The sequence below is a fragment of the Ctenopharyngodon idella genome, chromosome 13 (genome assembly GCF_019924925.1).
Source record: "Ctenopharyngodon idella isolate HZGC_01 chromosome 13, HZGC01, whole genome shotgun sequence".
Taxonomy (NCBI): Eukaryota; Metazoa; Chordata; class Actinopteri; order Cypriniformes; family Xenocyprididae; genus Ctenopharyngodon; species Ctenopharyngodon idella.
In genome coordinates, this window is record NC_067232.1 from 24,240,590 (window position 1) to 24,261,665 (window position 21,076).

The window sequence follows — 21,076 nt, forward strand, 5'->3', positions numbered from 1 at the left end:
ACCGAGAAGAAACGGTGAAGCGCTGCCGCGCTGCGAGAGGGCTCATTCATTACCGCAAAATCATATGACTGGGAAAAATAGACTCGAAATGAACAATGGATGTTGTTTAGCGTTCAGATATCCATAAAAATCTACGTTTGGGAAAATGATGTAGCTTTACATAAATCCTAAATGTGAAGCACAATGAGCCTGTGTACAAGCGGCTTATTTCAAGTATGTTATAAGGTTTTTACAAACATAAACGCTTGCTAAGTATTGGTATATAAGCGGAAATTTAATGAGTATATACTGCTTTTGAAGCGGCAATCATTTTATGGTTTGTGAACCCTGGCCAATGAGGTCTATGATACGGGCCTTTTCGCCATTGTTGCCAGATCTCACTAGAAAAATAAGAAAACTGGTCTGATAAAATACGCTCCAAATACATGATTTACCTCATTAAAATGATTATAAATAAGCGACCTCAGTTTTTCCTTACAAAGGGAATAATTATGTGCTTCATTGTTTAAATAAATGTACCTAAAACATTGTATTTGCTGCAATGGACGTGTCTTGTCCATTGCAGCATCTGTCCATCTTTTAAAAATCAAATAAATGTTTCAAATACAACACAACATAGATCAGGCAGAGCTGGGAATTGGACAACTGCTATTACGCGTGCGTATTTAGGAAATAAACCCAAAAGCGCAACACCATATCGTGTCAACTTGATAAATCAACAAGCCCCAAAAGTAGTTTATAATAAGCGGACATGGCAACACAGTCTGGCGCGCTTATTTCCAGGTTGCCAGACACTCTTGTTAATGTACAAATCGACTTTGCGCTCAGCTCTTATTAACCGAATAAATAAAGAAATATTTAAAGCGGACATTACACATTCCAATATTATTTTATCTTCTACCAACAATTACAAATAACAAATGGCAAAATATTATCGCTGTTTTGAATACAATAACGTAAGACTCAGCATTCGCCGTATATTCTACGAGCAACTGGCAACAAAGATAACGAATTCCCTCCCTCTTGCATCTGACGTCACATGGTGAGAATTGCCCTCCTCAATTCCTCGCGCAGTGATCTGTGTCGCTTTGCCATTTTTCGAAATAAAAACAAAAACAGATGATCTCAGAATCCCATGGCTTCATCTTAAACCACGAACCTGCGATGAAGTTTGGAGTACGCCAGGGATAAGTGAAGATGTTCAACGGAGAGTCAGCCGCGAAGAGAGTGATATTTGAAAAGGCCGGTTGAATTGTGCCGTCGCGTGTCAGCCAATCGGATGTGAGTATTTTTGGCGCTGATTGGGATGAGAGAGTTTCCCGCAAGCTCCTCAATACAGGTCGGGAGTAATGGAGATGCTGTAAACAGGTTTATTTTCCCACAGAAATGAGTCATTGGCACCTCATATTTAGGGGGAATTGTCTATTACACGCTGGGGTGGGATATTAGAGATTTTCTCTTATGGATAAACGAGTCGTTTTGTAGAATGTCACTGACTGAGGCAGCTGCAGCTGTACCTCACTTGCTAGCTGGCTAAGCTGTAGTTCGCGAGGTTTGTCAGCTTCAGTTTGAAGAGTAAATCATTCCAGCGAGTTAATAAATTGTGCCATGTGGGTATAACGTGTGTCACAGCCCCAGACACCTCCTCAGAGATTAAATATTTAATAGCGTAGCAATGTTTGGGTCGGCTCAAGTATTTTGTGTTCTGTCGAGCCATTTCTTTGCTAACATCATATTAGCTCTATACAGTTACTTTCACGAGCCCACGGCTTGATATCTTTTACTCCACTGTGTTTATACATTTCCTTGCATCTGTCTGGCAATGCAGCGTTTCTACCGAAAGCGCAATTCCCACGAAGGCGTTTTAGTTTTATTTCGCTGTGAACGTTTATTATCTGCATTATCTTACGTTATTTTCTTTCACTTTGCTGTGCTCTATTAGGGCGGTTAAACGAGTCCATCAGTGACTCATCCATAAGCTCCCTTCATTGATGTTAACGAGGCATCCTGACCGTTCAGTCTGAATAACAATAGCTCGATAACTGCCTCTTGTTTCGGACTGAACGGACATTTGCATTTGAGCAGTCTCTATTTTACATAAAGCTTTGGTACTTGTGCGGTTTTAAAATCTGATTCGTCTATTGTCGTTGTGCATGTTACAAATCAAAAGCGATACGTTTGATATTTCATTGATAGAAAGCTCGAAGTGCTCATTTTGTATCGAATCGTTTGGTTTGTATTATTGCATTTTTTTTCAGGATTCATTTGGGGTTTGTGCATTGAACTGAATTAAAGCGGCTGGCCACCCACTCGCGCACTGCCAATCCTCCACGGAAGCCATTTTAATGGTGGGACCAAACCATTCCAGCTCTGATACTCCATCCTCGGCATAACCCACTCAATTATTTTTTCACTTAACCACTGTGTCCCACACGAACTGTAACTTCTTTATTTGTAGCTATTTAGAAACTGCAGCTCGCGGCAGTCGCCACAGGTGCAGTGGACAGAACACTTAATACATATTTACGATGTAAACACGATTTATATATTTTTTTTTTATCGAAGTCTTTGTCTGTTTATTGTTTGACACATATATATAATTTTATTATTTTAAATTTAGTTTACTTCATGAACAAAATGGGCCTGGGTTTCGAAGTTGTCCTATAACGTAGTAGTTTGTATTAGAATTTAACACTATTTTTTCTTATAATACTGCTCCATATTTTTTAAACGCGAGTTGTAAACCTTTTCTAACCAAGGAAACCTCTAATATAAACACTTAACAATTTAATAGTAGTACCATAACAAACATTAATACACTAGCATTGACCTAGTTTGTCCGTTAGCTACCTTTGCAGCGCTCCATTTGCTTTCATGGACATCTAAATTTCTCATTTATTTTTCTCATTTTGTGTTTTTCAGGCCCCTGGTTAGTAATGACAGACAGTAAGGGGAGTTCACTGCCTGCAATGCCAGAGCCCAGGAGTCCTACCACCATGAAACAGCCGTCTGATTCACCTGGAGGATGTAAAAGTCGGGGTGATGGGAGTGCTGACCCTACTATGCTCATGGATAAAGCTGCTACCCAGCTGGCGGCTACACCTCAAGAAAGTGTTCTGCAGATGATTGGTCATAACCACACCCACGAGCGGCTAAAGGACCTGACTTCCCGCTTGTTAAATGGCGATCAAGACAAAATTCCAAAGCTCTGTGCTGCCACAGCTCCACAGCCTCTTCTCAAAGGGGTGGAGCCTCTTCCTCAACATGCCAGCCCTCCAAGGAAGTCCAGTGTTTCTCCTGAACTCACTTTCAAAATAACCAAATGTGTGGTAAATCTAGGTGGGAAGTCAAGCCGATACGGAGCGGATTATGAAGGGGAGAGAGAAGAGGAGACAGATGCGCCTTTGAGACTGTCAGAAGGTGTTCTGTCCTCTCCAACTGGCAGGAGAGAAAGACGAAAGAAAAAGAGGGGGCTTGTGAGGAAGAGAACGCCACCAAATCGGAGACGTCCGATTTTAAGCGCTACTGCGAGTTCTGTTCCACCCCCTCTTCTGCAAACCACCATAAATTCAAATGACCTCACCATTGAACCATGCGTTCTTCCTACTAATGAGCAGACTGATGGCGAGATACCTGCTAGTGTAACTCCCATCCCTATCCAGGTATAGCTTAATGGCACACATACCTGCATGTTTCCCTCGTTCAGTTGCCTTTTAATACAAAATTAGTTGTTTGTCTTAAAGAAAATGTGTTTATCCCTTGTAGATGGGATTCTATTCTTGAGACTTACAGTTGTTGATTTCTCTTTTACAGCAGCCTGTGTCTGTTTGTGAAGTGAGTGATGTTGCACAGGATGTGGATGATGTAAAAGTGAGTGGTACTGAGACACAACACCAGTTGCGGTACTCAGCCGGAGATGTTATCTGGACCAAAGTGTCTGGATATCCATGGTGGCCATGCATGATCACTGCAGACCCAGAGTTCAACTTGCACTATAGGTCAAAAGGTAAGGTGTGCTAGATCAGTTGACTTACTGATTTTCAGTGCTATCCTCAACCACGACAGATTTGCATCATTACTCTCTTACTCAATTACTGTCAGTTTGTGGCAGTGCATGCCAGTATGATGCTTTTGTAACATTGGCTCCACCTTTTCTTAATGATCTGTTTTTAGACATGTAAGAGCCTGGATCAGACAGCTCAATCAATAACATTACTAGAACTGTAACTGTTAACTGAGAGATATTGATTAAAAAATAGCAGTCAAATGTTGAAAAATAATTCTGTGAGAGGAGAAAAAAAGAGTTTAGGTGCCATGGCACACTGCGTGATTTACCACCCATGGAGGAGAGTCAGAATCTAGGGGACAGCAAGGAAAAGTAGCTCAGAGACACAAGGAGAAAGGTCATTGAGGGATTTAAAGGTTAAGTTCAAGAAGTACTTAATTGTTAAAAGATCGCGATCTCGATTCAAACACCCACACAATCTTATTCTTAAATGACAACAGATCGTTATGTCTGTTAAACCTTTGACAAGTGCGATCACAGCAAAACATTCAAATCTGCGTTGGCCCTACCGCTGACCCAGAGAGAGCTGTTGTCATGTAGGTATAAAATCGCTTCACAAACAGTCTTTTCCACCACACAGAATCATTATTTCTATCTTAGAAAAAATCTAATTATTGCAGAAGTACTGGGATAAAAGTTTATAGTTCAGATATAAACACTGATGTCTATGTTAGCGATCAAAATTTAGTAAATCACCTTTTGAAAGTATTTTGACTAGAGATACACCGATGTATCGGCCAACAATCATAAATATATATATGTTCGCATGCCGTCTGCTGCGTTGTGACCAAAGGAGCGCCCGAGAGCACTTGAGCAAAACAGTTTTGTCTCGCGGTCTTTCGGTCACAACACAGCAGACGACAAGCAAAACATGACATGGAAGATGAGCGGGATCTCTTGGGTTGGTGGAAAAATGACAGCAGTGTTTTCTCGTTACTGTCAACACTGCGAATTTTGTTTTGATTTCTGGAGGAATTTATATGACTCTTACGCCTGTTCACCCAGCAAAGTTTCATAATTGGTAAGTATGTGCTTTTTCTCTTTGGCTCCAGGGTGTTGACTGCTGGGGGTGCCGCTGTGTCTTGATGAAACTATTTCTTTACGTGTATTGGTTTACTAATCGTTGCATGAATTTCTAAAATACAGCATATTGCAAAAAGGTATTTTCTGTGAGAAACTGACTTCAGGTTTGGCAGGTTCTGCTTCAGACTTAAAATGTAACTGTACCGGTCGGGTCAGGTTGGGTTAAACAATCTCTGGTACGGACCGGGTTCAGGCTTCAGTTTTTAGGCCTGTGCAGACCTCTAGTTGAGGATGCAGATAGCTAAAAGCTGAGAGAAGAGTTGTGACCCTGTCAAAAACAAAACTTACATTTGGTCCAAAAAGATGATTTGAAAGCTCTGATAGGGGAGAGCACAGATCCTGTGGAAATTGTTTGCGCAGGTGTGACCTTGAGCTAACATAAGCAGAGAGAAGGACTTGCTTCCAACTGTCAACATGGCAGCATGAGAAAAGTAGCACCTGTAGGAAGTGGATTTCTTAAATTTTTATAGATATTTTTGTATTTTGGCAGTGAAAAGCCGCACAGGATTGTTGTATCATGTGCAGTACTTCGGAGATGCTCCGGAGAGAGGATATGTCTTTGAGAAGAGCATAGTCACCTTCTCAGGAAGACACCAGTACCAATCACTTAGCCGCAGCAACAAACTACCCATTGATATCAGTGGAAGAAAGGTATAGTAAATATTGTGTATATATCTTTCACTAATGGGGGGGGGGAGTTATTCAATACATTTGTGGGAATTTCATACTACTTGGTCTCAGACTTCTTTGATGTGCTCTCTACAGCGGGCAATTCCTCGTAAGTTCCGGAAACAGTGGGAGATAGGTGTGTTACAGGCAACAGAAGCATTGGGTCTACTAATAGAGGAGCGACTGGCCAAATTCAGCTTTGTTTATGAAAAGGGGAAAGCCCAGTTCAACCCTCGCATGCTACAAGAGCTACAAGCACAACGCAATCAGGGACCACAGCAAGACCAAGCTCAGAGGGAGTCTCAAGAGCTTGTCAGCCTCACTCCCCCAGACTCCACTCATTCCAGCCCCAACTCCACCACACCTACCACCATCCCAGGCCTCTTGTCCCACCCCACAGACAGCAGCACTTCATCAGGGAAAACCACCCTACCCAAAAAAGCACCTAAAACGTCAGTGAAGAGGGATCACCGCAGACAGTGTGGCACAACACTGAAGTATAAGAAGACAAAAGCTTCCTCTGCTAAACAGATCCCTCTGACTGAGTCTGCTGTTCAGGTAGCAGACATTTGATATGATTGGCATTGTTTAGCTCTGTGTAGGGTAAGGATTAGGATTTTATTGTGAGGATTTTATATGTAATATTTCTAATCTTGGCATTGTAGGATTCCTGCATTTCATCAGAGACACCTGAGCACCAGAGGAAAAGAAAGACAAATGCTGGGAAACAGACTTACCAGAAAAAAGTGTGTTTTGTCTCATTGTATTATGATCAGTGTTTCTGTGGTATTTTTGTGGTAATCACTTTTACTTTAATATTATCTTTCCATATTTGAAGGACCTGCTCTGTATTGATCTAGACCTTCAGCTAAAAGCTCCTCAGAAGAAACAGAGACAGATCAGACAGAAGTTTCCTGCAGCACCAAATTCAGTGAAGAAGAGGAAAATAAAAGCAGGCGTCAGTATCTCTGACACTTTAAACGCTGTGTCCACTAATCCTGGACTTTCAGGTACGACATGTAACTTAAAGCACAAATTTAAAAACTGTAATGGGCAAACAATTAAATAACTTATATGTTATAAACATGCATTATAAATAAGGGTGATTTATTACGATTTTTGATTGTGAATGAAAAAATGTCTCCACGATCTGCTTCTGTGCATTCTATCAGTTGCAGTTCTGGTGCCCCGTCCCAACATACTGTACAATGTGATGTACATTCACATCACATGTTTAGCAACGCAGCGGTAAAGTTTATCTGCATGCGTTTTAAAGCCTTACCAGTTCAATTTCTTATTTGCACGCTGTTCTGACAAGCGTGTGAGTACTGAAATAAGTTCTTTTAATATTGCCCACCCTTATTTTAGCCTAATTGGTCTGTCGTTCTTTTTTGTTTTGTAAACTTGTATGGCTAAATTATTAAAAAAGGGAAATTAGTTTGGCTGTATTGCTCAGTTACTTGCAAAATAGTATTTAAAGTGTTAGTTCACCCAAAAATGAAAATTCTGTCATTAATTACTCACCCTCATGTCGTTCCAAACCCGTAAGACCTTCGTTCATCTTCGGAACACAAATTAAGATATTTTTGATAAAATCCAAATATCTCACAAATAATCCAAATAAGCAAACATTCTCAAACTGCCAAAGTCGTGTGGTTTCAGTAAACGAGGCTTCGTTATGTCATAAAGGTCTTTGCACACTGAGTCCGAAATTCGCATCTGAAACTTTCGCACGTTCAAAAATAAATACGACCTCATGTTATGTCAATCATGTCAAACTCCAAAACTTTCGTCTGTCATAAAAATATTCGGATCAGGTTTGATTTTTCTGCATTTTTCACATCCGTGGCACGCATTTTGAGAGATGTTTTGACAATTCAGAGCCACCGTACAAGGCAAGCGAACGCCAAAATCCCGAATGCCATCTGACAAGTTGATCCACGTCATCTACAGCACAGAGCAGTAGCACTGTATGACAAACAAAGTGCGGAATACAAAGAGACAGAATATAAAGACAGATTGTGCCAGTATCGCTAGCAAAGCGTCAAACTGAGCCACTGACATCCTGAACTTTGAAATGCTCGGGATAATCACGCAGCTCCTTGGTGAGGTGGAACTCTCATTCCTCTCTACGTAAACTCAGGATTGGATGGACCCAATATTTCCTCTTTCTTTTTCTCTTTTTCAGAAGTTTACTGAAGTTTGCTGTTTTCAGTAAATCATGTTTACTGCTTGAAGACTCCATTTTGTATTGTTTTGTGAATTTTTTCGCAACGGATTCATTAATACGCATCGGACTCAGTGTGCAAGGTCTCTGTGCGTGACGAATTTCTAGAATCACGAATACGAAATTTTTGGAGTCAGTGTGCAAAGGCCTTAAGTGTTTCGAAATTTCAATGGTTCACGTGACTTTGGCAGTGCTCCGAACCACTGATTCGAAACAAAAGCTTCGAAGCTTCATGAAGCAGTGTTTTGAATTCGGCCATCACTAGATATTGTTGGGTAAAGTCGTTATTTTGTGTTTTTGGCTCTCAAAAAGTATTCTCGTCACTTCATAACATTTAAGGTTGAACCACTGTAGTCACATGAACTGTTTTAAATATGTTTTTAGTACCTTTTTTGGGTGTTTGAAAGTTAAATTAACTTGCTTTCAATGCAGGCCTCACAAGCCATCAGATTTTATTAAAAATATCTTAAGATGAATGAAGGTCTTACTGGTGTGGAACGACATAAGGGTGAGTAATTAATGACAGGATTTTCTTTTTTCGGTGAGCTAACCCTTTAAAACTAGCATGAAAAAGAATCGTGATAAGATTGTGGATTGTGATCCTGTCTGAAAAAAATTGAGATATTTTTGCCATATCACCCACCCCTAATTATAAACCATTCATCATCTCTTTATGCTCTTCTTTTAAAAAAAAAAAAAAACCTCACTTAATGTTTCAAGGCGGCTGTGGCATGTAATTTTCTGTTTTTCTGTTATCAGATATAAAGGTATCAGTGCTAAGCCCAAAACTCTTGGAGAAGGAGGATGGCGCTTCTAAAGGTATGTGGGTGGTTTCGTTATTAGTTGCAACACTTCAGCTGTTTATAGAAAAGATATACGGTATGGAAAAACCTAAAATTCAAAAGTTTTCAAATGATAAACATGCATTCTTACTGCTTTATACAGGACAGAAAAAAGGCTACAAGCGTTTACGAGAGTCAAAGGAGGATGTGGCACTGCAGCCTAAAATGAAAACCAAGCTTGAAAAGGAGTTGAAAAAGCAGAAAGGCCAAAAGGTGATAAGAGAGAAAATGCCATGCATTAGTCCGAGCTGAAATATTTTAGCATTAATTGTTTTAAATAATTAATGCAAAATTAAAATAAAATAATAATTTAAAATTCAATTTATAACTCAACAGTAAAATAATATTCCTTTTCTTCCTCCTTTTCTGTCAGAATGCATCATCAGCTGAGGCCGCTGTCACTAAACCCAGGGGGAGGAGGCGGAAAGCAGACAGGGATGAAAGAAGGAAACAAACTAAAAAATCCCCAAGTAAATCTGCAAACTATTATGAGCTACAGAAAAGTCTCAGTCTAAATACTGTTTATCTTTGTGTCCTTTTTGTATTTCTTTTTAGAGTTCTTTGTTTCTAAAACTGTTTTTCTTTGTTTCACAGGTGAAGAAGAGTCTCCTGCTAAAGTCAAACGTGTCAGGAAGCGGAAACAGGAGTCAGGCAGCCAATCGTTACCTGTTGCATCTAAGAAGCGCCGCCCATCATCTTACCCTGAGCCAGAAGTGTGTGAAAATTTTTTTTTTTTTTTTTTTTTTTTTTCTCCAATACTTGAAATATCATACTTGGAAACTGACTATTTGTAATCTAGTTTAAAAATGTGTCATGTCTCTTGGTTTGAATAATCAACTTTATTTGAAACTGTAAATTAATGTTTTCCGTTGCTCTTGCCTGCAAAATGTCCTTTAAGTAAATATTTTTAATCCATATTTCAGAGTTCGCTGTGTGAGCAGAGACCCGATTCTCCCAGTGACAGTACAGACGAATCCCATCCCTCAAAAAAGACCGAACGCACTGCCGGTGCCAAAAAGGAAAGCGTGTGTCTGGTGAGTGACCTGTCTGTCAGGTGTTCAACTTGAGTTGATGCATGATGTGGCATGAGTGTGATTTGTGTTGCTGTTCTACAGGTGTGTGAGCAGACTGGGGAGGATCTAGTGATGTGTGAGGGACAGTGCTGTGGCTCATATCACCTGAATTGTATTGGACTGGAGCGATCCGCAGAAAAGGTGCTCTGCACTGCCTGCAGCTCAGGTGAGATACACTGATGCCATGTTGTTATGATATTACTGATGTTGTGTCACTATTGTGAGCTATAATTTTTTTCACTTTTTCAGGTGTGCATGTGTGTTTCACCTGTAAGAAGTCTGAAGGAGAGGTGCGGCGTTGCTGTGTTCTTCACTGTGGCCGCTTCTACCATGAAGCGTGTGTGCGGTTGAGCGCTCTGACTGTGTTTGAGAACCGAGGCTTCCGCTGCCCGCTGCACACCTGCCTCAGCTGCCACTACAGCGGCCGTGGCACTGGCAAGGCCACAAAAGGTACTCAAACTGATTTGAATGTTTACGCACTGTCAGCAAATTCGATGCAATATTAAGTGGGTCCAAATAAGACACATTTATATTAAGTGTTTAACTACTATCTACTGACATTTAAATTAAATTGAATAATTTGATACAATGCACTTATTGTGTACATGCATGTTATGTTGCACTTATAATTAAAAATACCTGCACTAACAGCGTTCCAGACTGCAACTAAATGGCCTTATTTTTCTGCCAGTGCGACTAAATTTTATTAGAGGTCGCACTGGTGAATAGCGCACAGCGCTATTCGTTTAACCGTTTATCAGCACTGAGCAATAATAGACAGCGTAGCGGGAGTTCAGCGTGCACCGATCTCGATCACGCAACACTGCTTACCACGCAGTACACACCGCTGGGAAATCCAGTGAGAAAGTGTTTGAATTAGTTGCAAAATTAATAACATCACTGCGAGATCTAGTGGAAAGCATTCAAATTCAGCGCAGAATTCTCTGCTTTATACCACAGATAGCAGCTCAAATAACACTGACGTAGAAACCAGGAGAAACACTGTACCACAAACAAGGCTCCCCAATCCACAAATCACCATGGATTTAATGTAGAAGCTTCAAGTATTAGCGTAAAATAACTTCCGCTGCAGCCTTTAACATTGGCCGTGCCCATAGTTTATGGTTTACAAATGTTGTGGTTTATTTTTGTAAAATTTAGCACAGATACTTATTCTAAAGACACCAACCTCTGTTTACAATCATTAATTGAGTATTGTGAAACAAAGAAAAAAGGCGTCATAATATTCTGACAAATATTTAAAGGGGAGCGCCCAAACCATTCTGTATGAGTCTTATCACCTTATTTTATCGCAGAACTGCAAAAATAGAATACAAACAACATATCACTTTAAAGAGCTTTAATTAGACGAAGCTTAAAATATGGACTTTATGGACTTACTTTACGATGCTGGCATCAAATTGAAGTTGTTTAACTAAAGGAGCATGTCCAGCCCATAGATGATTATTCAAAAATTACTGGTTTGATTATCGTAAACGAATCATATCCTCCATGTTTGAGTGCAATATTGGATAGCATTATACTGTAGACAATATGGGTGGTTATATATTACAAAAATAAACAAAATAACATTACAAATAAAATGAAATCAGTCCGATGATTCCTCTGGCGGTAACTTGAGCTGCTCATTAATCTCATGCAGTAAGTACACCGGCAGTGCTGATGATCGCCTCGCTCAGATAATGTTACACATTTAAATGAAAGATGACATACATAGTAGGATATCATGTAAGTCTAAATAAACAGTTTTAACTATTGAAGTTTATTAAGTTAAACTAAACAAGTATAATTTTCTTCTCAAAACTGGCACCTGTCCATTGCCGGATGTGACGACACGCGTACTGTGATAAAGGCCTATTGTGGCAGAAATACTCGAATGCTTTTACATTATTAATTTCTGGGTTCATGCAAACTTTTGAGAGTGAAATTTTAGCACTTTTCAATGACTTTTTAAAGTGCTTCACACTTTTTCCAGCACTTAAAAGCGCTAAATATTATCCAGTTTTAATGTTATTTTTAATGTGGTGATTTGTAAAGATGAAGGAAAACTAACACTTCTAGGCAAACGAAACTTTTTTTTTTTGACATGAAATTACCACTAGATGGTGGCAGAGAAGCACTTATTGACTCCCTAATATATGGAAAAGTAAGAAAAGTCTCAAGAAAACCAAAAACTTCTTCAAATTATGACTGAATTACACAGAAAGCAAGTAGAGAGCGCTCCTTTTATAATTACTCAAGCTGTCGGTCAGTTCAGTATGGTACATTTAATAAGAGTAGAATATTTACATTTTTTTTTTTCCCTATAAAAATGTTTTTGCACGTTAATGTTGTTAATTTATCTGCATCTCAATTCAAGCTCAGTACTTACTCTCAAATTTCCAGTGAATATAAATGCAAAAAAATAATCTGATTAAATGACCAAATCAGGTGCTTGGCACCACCTTCTGCAGAACTTTGTGGCACCAGCGCCACTGCTCTCAAATGTTAGTATGGAGCCCTGACTAAATTATTTCTATAATTACATGTATAATTTCACCATTAACTCTTCCTCTATCCATCAACTCCCCCTTAAACCTAAGCATAACATGAAACCTGTCCATATAACCTTACTTGTAGCCCACATCAATAGCAGCAAAAGAGTTTTGGAATACAACATGAACACAAGTAGTAGATTGTTTTTTGTTGGTTTTTTCTTCATAAGTACAGTTTAAAAATGTATTATGTGGGACCTTTTATTTCATTTAATTCAAACTGCAAACAAAAAACAACTCTACACGCTTCTAATAGGTTAAATGATATGAAAACGCTAAATCAATCTCAAACTTGGTGTTGGTTTTATCACCTAATACATTTCCCATTGTCCCCTTGCAGGAAAGATGATGCGTTGTTTGCGTTGTCCCGTTGCCTATCATGTTGGAGACCTGTGTGTTGCTGCGGGCAGTGAGATGCTGTCGTCTTCTGCCATTGTGTGCACAAACCACTTCAGGGCTAAGAAAGGCTACAGTCACCACTCTCACGTCAACGTCAGCTGGTGCTTTATCTGCTCAAAGGGTGTGACTTCCACTGTCATTATTCAAGACTGTCATCATTAAGCTCTGTTTTATTCCTTTTTTTTTAATGTAGGGCATCCAAACTTAAACATGACGGCACTCTATAAATAAAACTCTATAAAATTTGTGTGTTGAAGGTGGCCGTCTGCTGTGCTGTGAGTCATGTCCAGCTGCATTTCACCCTGATTGTCTGAACATCGCTATGCCTGATGGCAGCTGGTTCTGTAATGACTGTCGCTCAGGGAAGAAACCCAAATACAGAGATGTTATCTGGGTTAAACTGGGGAACTACAGGTCAGTCTCTAACAGCACCACACACCTTCAGTTCAAACTTACTGAACTCATCTGTTTATAGCAGATTTTTATTTATTTTATTTTGGTGGTTGCTAAGGCTAAAGAGCGCTATGACTAACTAGGGTTGGGAATCGAAAATCGGATACATAAGGTCAGGAGTCGGATATTTGTTATAAAATTAATTTCAATTCCTCGATTTTAGTAACACTGTGCATTTTAATATGACTTAATATAGCTATATATAGCTTAATATAGCTAAATAATAACTTATTGTAAATCATTCAAGTGCTAGACCCACGCATTGTTTTCTGTGCTGCGCACACATCCAAAGTGTGTTCACAGAAAAAGTGATTTAATATGATTTTAGACCAAGAAGACTTGCGCGCTGTTTTCTGTGCTGCACACAAGTCCAAAACGACATGCACACAGAAAGCCGCCTCTCATACTGAATAGTGCGTGATACTGACCTGAGTTCTCTTTTGCGTGTTTTTGCACTTGAACGGACATATGCACACACATGTCAAAATGTCCTCGTAAACGTAGTCTGTTATGTCTTATGTGAACGTAACAGTTGACAAAGAAAACGCATGTGTAACAGTATATTGGATCCGTGCTGCTCTTAAAGTGACAGCAGCATAAAATTCGTGCTGCCGTCTCTATAATAATCAAACAACAAAAGATATCTACATCAATATCTAAGTGTGTTTTTTTTTTTTTTTTTTTTTTTTTTAAACCTTTTTGGAATCGAAATTACTAATCGATAAGAATCGGAATTGATAAGCAGAATTGTAATCATTAAATGATACCCAACCCTATTACTGACATAAGATTTTGATACAGACAAACCATCATGCACAGTCTGCTCTCAGGTGTTCACACTGTTCACACTGTCAGTTTTTGGGATTGACAACCGCATTTACTTACAGGTGTGAGTCTTGAAATGTTCACACAGCAACTTACAGTAGCATCTGGAACACTGCAACGAGAGTCAAGCCTGTATTCTCTTACTAGTAACTATACCGACAGTGACCAATGTAATGTTAAAGATGGCGAAGTCCATAAAACTGAAATGTATTATCACTTTTGACATGACGAGACCAATTGAACCGCGAATTCATCCATCAAAACTTCAGCATGTAAACGCGCTAGCCGGAGTCTTTAACTGTCGCACTCACGTGTCACGTCCTTTGCGATGTCTCATGCATAACGCGGCATTTGATTTGGGAAAAGAAACACAAAACTGATGGGAGCCGCTCCATTGGAGAACAGTGACTGGATCTAACACCTTCAGATGACACACAGCTCATCTCTGTCGCAGTAAGTTACTGAAAGCGATACCATACACAAAACGCACTGTATGACGTGACAGACAACTCAGTGCGGTTCCGTTCACACAGCGAGAATATTCTGAGAATGCGGTTGTGAGTCCTGAAAATTTACGGGTGTGAGTTCGGTTATAGAATGCGGTTGTCACTCCCGTAAATAACCGTACTGTGTGTGAACGGAACCATATTAAGGACTCAAATACAGGACTGACAACCGTATTCTGCTGCTGTGTGAACGTGGCCTAAAAGTCCAGCTACCATCACCTGTCAACCAAACAGAAAAACACAAAATATGGACAGATATATAGCCAAGGCAAATATATCAGGTGACCTACTTTGCATAAACAAGCTCCACTCACGTTTTCTTGAGAAAATGATCAGATGACTGTAGGCTACATTTTTGCGGAGGCAATTTCCCTGCCCTAACCTTTGACCTCATTTAAAATTCTAGATGGTGGCCTGCAGAGATCCGTCACCCTAAGAACATCCCAACAAACATCCAGCACCTGCGTCATGAGATCGGAGAGTTCCCCGTGTTCTTCTTTGGCTCTAAAGACTATTTCTGGACACACCAGGGCAGAGTCTTTCCTTACATGGAGGGGGACAGGGGTAGCAAATACCAACACAATGGCATTGGGAAGGTCTTTAAGAATGGTAAAAAAACAAATCATTTATTACCTTATTTATAATCTCATTATTGTCAGTGCTGTTGTGAAATGGTTTCTCCGTATCCATTTGTGCAGCCCTGCTAGAGGCAGAAACTCGCTTTAAGGAGATCGAGATGGAGAGGGAGGCCAAAGAGGCTCAGGAGAACAACAAGAAACCTCCTCCTTACAAGTACATCAAGGTACTGCTATTCACTATGATCTTTATACAAGATTCCCATGGTCTTGGAAAACCTGGACATGTCAGTGTGATTTCCAGTCCATGAAAATTTCTTTAGTCATTTTGAATGTGGCAAGTCTGTTTATAGAGATTTTAATAGCTTTATTTATTTGAATGGTTTTATTTATTAATTTTTTATTATTAGGTGAATAAGCCTTGTGGACGAGTGCAGGTCTACACCGCAGACATCTCTGAGATCCCCAAGTGTAACTGTAAGCCGTCAGATGAGCGTCCTTGCAGCTTTGAGTCTGAGTGTCTGAACCGCATGCTGTTGTACGAGTGCCATCCTCAAGTGTGTCCGGCTGGGGAACGCTGCCAAAACCAGGACTTCACCAAACGCCTCTATCCCGAGACCAAGATCATCCGCACCGCAGGCAAAGGCTGGGGCCTGGTGTCAATGCGAGACATTAAGAAAGTAAGTCAGCTAGCTTTTGAAAACATTTAGCAAAGGAGATTTACTGTATGTGATTGCTGATTGGCTGTTTGTGTGTCACTCAGGGGGAATTCGTGAATGAATATGTGGGTGAACTGATAGATGAGGAGGAGTGCAGAGCCAGAATCAAATACGCTCAAGAGAACGACATCACACATTTCTATATGCTCACTATTGACAAGGTAAATAAAGGCGCCATGTACATGCTTGCTCTGCTTGTTCTGCTTGTTCATGTATGGGGCTCATGCCTGATTTTTGGCATGTTTGGACCCTATATAACAGAGAAACAGTGTTGCATTGGGAGTGTCACTGAGCAGCTTTGTGTGGCACTAAAGGTCCCAGTATTACAGATCATGCCATAGATAACACGCTCATGACAGCATAATGGTTTGTGATTGTTCTTCCTTCATCGTGCTATACACTGTTTGTGCGCAGGATCGGATTATAGATGCGGGACCCAAAGGGAACTACTCTCGCTTCATGAACCACAGCTGCCAGCCCAACTGTGAGACTCAGAAATGGACAGTTAATGGAGACACACGCGTGGGCCTGTTTGCCGTGTGTGACATCCCTTCTGGTGAGCTCACATTCTGAAAATAAGAGATTTGATGGATTTTTGTGTAAGGCTGGTTCATAGATTAAATTAAATGACTTTTTTTTCCCTCTAATATTAACTAGCGTGTTACTATATGTTTTTTGTAAATAAATATAATGCATTAAACTTTAAAATGTAAAAAACAAATTATCACCATTTAAAAAAAAAAAATTATTTTAACTTGAGTATTAGTATATTTTACTTGTATGAAACATTTAGAATCTGTTTAGCAAAATAGCAGTTGAAATAATGGCTCCTCTGTTTGGGGGGGAAAACACCTATTTAAGCAATTTCAGAGTTACAAACAAACATAAAAACAAGATTGAATATTGCCTTAAGAAAAAGACAAAAATATTATATATTTGGTGTTTCTCACAGGATTTTGTGAATCTAGGGGGGTGGTGGATGTAGGTCCCTCTAATAAAATTATGTACATTTTAAAGCTAAATGCATTAATCCCTTTGAGAACAAAATTAAGAGCTCCAACCCATTTTCAGTGACCAAATTTAAGTAAAATGTCTCCAATGTTTTGGATTCAGATTCAGACAGATTCAGACAATTTGGATGATAAGTTATTAATAAAACTTATTATCCTTAAGACAGTAATGCATATTACTATTGTGTCTGTTTTGTAAAATAAATGTAAATTAATATTTAAGTAAATTGATTTTTTTTTTTTTAAGACTATATGAGGTAAATCCAGTAATAAATCAAGGATTTAATTACTGTTATTTTGAAAATAGACATGACCAGGTTGTGTGTATGAGATGTCGAATTGGTCACTCAAGACTCACTCATTCATATTTACTGAAAGTAGAAGAGAAACCAATTTGCGACTTGTGTAAGAATTTGCATGTAAAACATATTTAAATGGAATTTTATATGATATTAGACAATGTTTTTATTCATTTTTTAAAAAGGTCTCTCCTGGAAGGATTTTCAAAAAAATTATCACAAATTAAATTGAAAGATTCTATATCATTGATGTTGCTATTTTTGTATGTTTTTGTATATTGATTGCTTCTTAAGAAAAAAATATTATTGTAAATAATGTATTGAAATGATATTGTAATGAGAATTTTTTTTTTTTTTTAAATACTGTTGACATTGCCATAAGTACAGCCATTGCTAATGATATGGTGTTAAATCATGAATAAATAAATATTTGTTTTTTATAATATAATAAAATTACTAGTGTTTTAATCTTTTGCAAGAGTTTAACCCTCAAGCTTTTATTTTGATGGAAAACTGCAGTTTCTATGAAAACAGGTTGTCTGATAAAAACACCGGATAAAGAGCTGCTTGCGTGAACACAGTACGCTTTGCTTTAACTTTTGTTTGTAAAAAATTTGTTTGTAGTTTCATTTGGTTTGAGAATGGCAGAAAATACAATTTTAGAAGTCTTTTGTTATAAAAAGCTGTAAAATATTTTCGGTTCATAATGAAACTGGTGGGACAGATTAGACTATGGCACGCCACCAGTTAATTAATGGGAAACACTGAAAATAATTATAAATTAAATCTACTAAATTTTCTTGCTATCACCCCACCTATCTTTTGTTGCCAAATCATGTTTTTTTTTTTTTTTTTTTTTTTTTTTTTTTCTCCCCCTCAGAATTAATTGTCCATTTATGTCAATGTTTTCAGGCACTGAGCTGACTTTTAACTATAACCTGGACTGTCTTGGGAACGAAAAGACTGTGTGCCGCTGTGGAGCGCCCAACTGCAGTGGTTTCCTAGGTGACAGACCCAAGGTTAGTGACTGTAATACCTTTTATTTCAGCTGCCTCTTTGATGTCTTGCTGCGTGGTATAGTGGTTAAAGCTCAGGCCTGGTTTTCTGAAGGTTTGTGCCTTGTAAAGTGCGAGCTATCACCATTATGCCTTTCAAAACACTTAACACTAAGTTTGTCCCTATAATACTTGTACTACATGTTTGGATAACAACATCTGCTACATAATAACTACTTTGGTATCCAGTTCAAGGAGTAAAAAGTAATTATGTATATGTAAGTCTAAAAGCCTTGACACTTGCTTTTCACCCATCAACTTCAGAACGGTCATCCTTCTGAGCCCAAAAATAAGCATCAGAAGAAAAAGCCCAAGCGGAGAAGGTCCCGGAATGAAGGCAAGAAGTCTGAGGATGAGTGTTTCCGCTGCGGTGATGGAGGAGAGCTGGTTCTGTGTGACAAGAAGGGCTGCACTAAAGCCTATCACCTTTCCTGCCTAGACCGCACCAAGAGACCATTTGGTAACTATTACTCTATAATGCTATGTAGTCGATTTAAAAAAATAAAAAATCTAAATCGCACATCTGTAATCAATCATGATTAATCGCACCTAGGGTTGTCAAAAGTACTGACTTTAAAAATGTGATGATAAACATTGACAACTTTTACATTTGTGCTCCGTGTTTTCTTCCAGGTCGCTGGGATTGTCCCTGGCATCACTGTGACGTGTGCGGAAAGAACTCCGATGCTTTCTGCCAGCTGTGCCCTAACTCTTTTTGCAAGGCTCACCAGGAGGGGGCGCTGCGATCGCACCCGCTCACGGGCCAGCTCTGCTGCCAGGAACATGAAGACTCCGATATCCGCCCTCAGGCAGAGACCCCGGTGGAGCACACCGCTGAAGTACTCTCATCCACCAAACCACGCAAGTACAGGCGCAGAACGGAGGCCAAAACCAGCAGCAAAGCACCTCTCAAGAAGAGGTCCAGAAAGACCGCTGAGGTGTAGTGGGATATCGAACTATGGAACCTGCCGTTCCTCCCACTAATCCTGTCCTCCTCCTCCTCAGCTCCTGCCCCAAATGATTCAGTGAAATTGACGTCATGTGACTGTTCTGCCAAGCTGAAAGCACTGTACGTGTCTGATCAGGGAAGCATGTTAACACTGTAGAGCTCCTCAGAGCTGCCGAATCAGGTCTCCCTCCACTCACTCTGCCTCCTCATGTTCCACTCGTGTGTATGTGCGTGTGTGTGTGTGTGTGTGCGTGTGTGCGCATGCACTGCCAAATAGACAACAGAGCCGACAGACTGAACACCTCAAATAAACAGCATTATGGACGCCAAACTTGAAACCTTTTTACGCCGTTATGAATCTTGGCATAGATTTTTTTTTTTTTTTTTTTTTTTTTTTAAACAGTAGATATGTATATGGAAATGTATATGAAAGACCAAAATTATAATAATACTGGATTTATTGTTAGTAACAGGTGCCAGAAGTTTTTGTTTTTAACAAGTGGTATCTTTAAATAAGACACTATGGGTAGCCCTTGAATTCAATTTTTAGAGTCAGTACATATAAATATAGAGCAGCACAATTTTTTTTTTTTTTCTTTTTTTTTTTTTTTATAGCTTGGTTCATTTTTGTAGCTCTTTTTTGAGTTTGAGTAACCAGGACGTTAGGATGTTAAATCTACCTATTCAGAGTTTTAAAACGGCAAATCATGACTGGCTTCTTGTGATACTTACGAGAAATAAAGCTTTTTGAAGCAGTTGTGGTGTGATTTTTTTTTTTTTTTTTTTTTTTTTTTTTGTTTAACCCCTTAACTGTCACTGTCTCTCTAGCTGGACGCAAGCTCAAAATTCATCCTGTGAAAATCGTTTTGAAATTGGATGTTGCATTACCATGGAAATGGCACTCTAAATTCTTTTAGTGGGCTCCTCCCCTAGTGGGTGGTGTCAGGTTTCATATCACAAATTTTATTTGAACTACTTTATATTTAAAACTTTTTCTAATCTTGACAAAACACATATCTCAAGGTTCTATATTTGGTGATTGTTTTGTGATAGTTATATTTGGAGAGAAATTCATGAATTTGTTACAGGAGTGTGTATCAAAAAAAAATTCAAAGGAATGTGGGTGACTCCTGGTGGATATTTTTTGTACAGCGCCAAACAATCTCATGGGAACTTGAATTTTTGTGTTATCAACTTCAAATTTGGAACACAACTTTAGACATGTGGCTTTGATTTGATAGCAATTTTAGAGTAAATATTTGATGAAATACATATTTTATATAAAATAAGTTTAGTACAGTACTTTTGATTTACAGTAAATGTAAACTTCCATAAGTTTATAGTTTAGGTTTCACTTCAGGAATAATCTGCTGAGTGTCTTCTTTAAAACAAGACCAACCTTATGTCTATATTCCAAAGCATTCTTGAATTATAACCTTTTAGGGTAGTGCATTTTCATGTCTTTAATGGACAGTTAAGGGGTTAAATTTTGTCATTTTCAAACTTCAATTCCTACTGTAATAAGTTGTTTATATATATACACAGTATCTCACAGAAGTGAGTACACCCCTCACATTTTTGTAAATATTTTATGTCTTTTCATGTGACAGCACTGAAGAAATGACACTTTGCTACACTGTTATACAAGCTGAACACTCACTACTTCAGTGTAAATTTGTTGTCCCCTCAAAATAACTCAACACACAGCCATTAATGTCTAAACCGCTGGCCACAAAAGTGAGTACACCCCTAAGTGAAAATGTCCAAATTG

At 38.9% G+C, this 21,076-nt stretch overlaps 1 protein-coding gene across 2 annotated transcripts; it reads left to right on the forward strand.

Annotated features, from left to right (window-relative positions):
* Positions 1-1,033: 1,033 nt before the first annotated feature.
* Positions 1,034-20,060, forward strand: nsd2 (nuclear receptor binding SET domain protein 2). 2 transcript variants are annotated; one of them, XM_051917462.1, is made up of 24 exons: positions 1,034-1,281; positions 2,923-3,662; positions 3,814-4,006; positions 5,640-5,800; positions 5,915-6,376; positions 6,484-6,564; positions 6,657-6,828; positions 8,805-8,864; positions 8,991-9,100; positions 9,261-9,357; positions 9,482-9,600; positions 9,811-9,921; positions 10,003-10,126; positions 10,210-10,410; positions 12,856-13,035; positions 13,172-13,328; positions 15,105-15,307; positions 15,397-15,500; positions 15,684-15,953; positions 16,037-16,153; positions 16,407-16,548; positions 18,214-18,320; positions 18,621-18,816; positions 18,990-20,060. In XM_051917462.1, exons 2-24 carry the CDS (start codon positions 2,937-2,939, stop codon positions 19,298-19,300), a joined length of 4,404 nt encoding a protein of 1,467 aa, XP_051773422.1. In that variant the 5' UTR covers positions 1,034-1,281; positions 2,923-2,936; the 3' UTR covers positions 19,301-20,060. The 2 variants fall into 2 exon arrangements, with proteins under 2 accessions (XP_051773422.1, XP_051773423.1); XM_051917463.1 differs by lacking the exon at positions 1,034-1,281 and adding an exon at positions 1,285-1,339.
* Positions 20,061-21,076: the final 1,016 nt, after the last annotated feature.

Excerpts from the sequence above, each read along its gene's own strand:
- nsd2 (XM_051917462.1), top strand. The coding sequence starts at position 2,937 with ATGACAGACAGTAAGGGGAGTTCACTGCCTGCAATGCCAGAGCCCAGG. Across the intron at positions 6,829-8,804 it reads CACTAATCCTGGACTTTCAG|ATATAAAGGTATCAGTGCTA; the intron begins GTACGACATGTA and ends TTCTGTTATCAG. Across the intron at positions 16,549-18,213 it reads CGTGTGTGACATCCCTTCTG|GCACTGAGCTGACTTTTAAC; the intron begins GTGAGCTCACAT and ends CAATGTTTTCAG.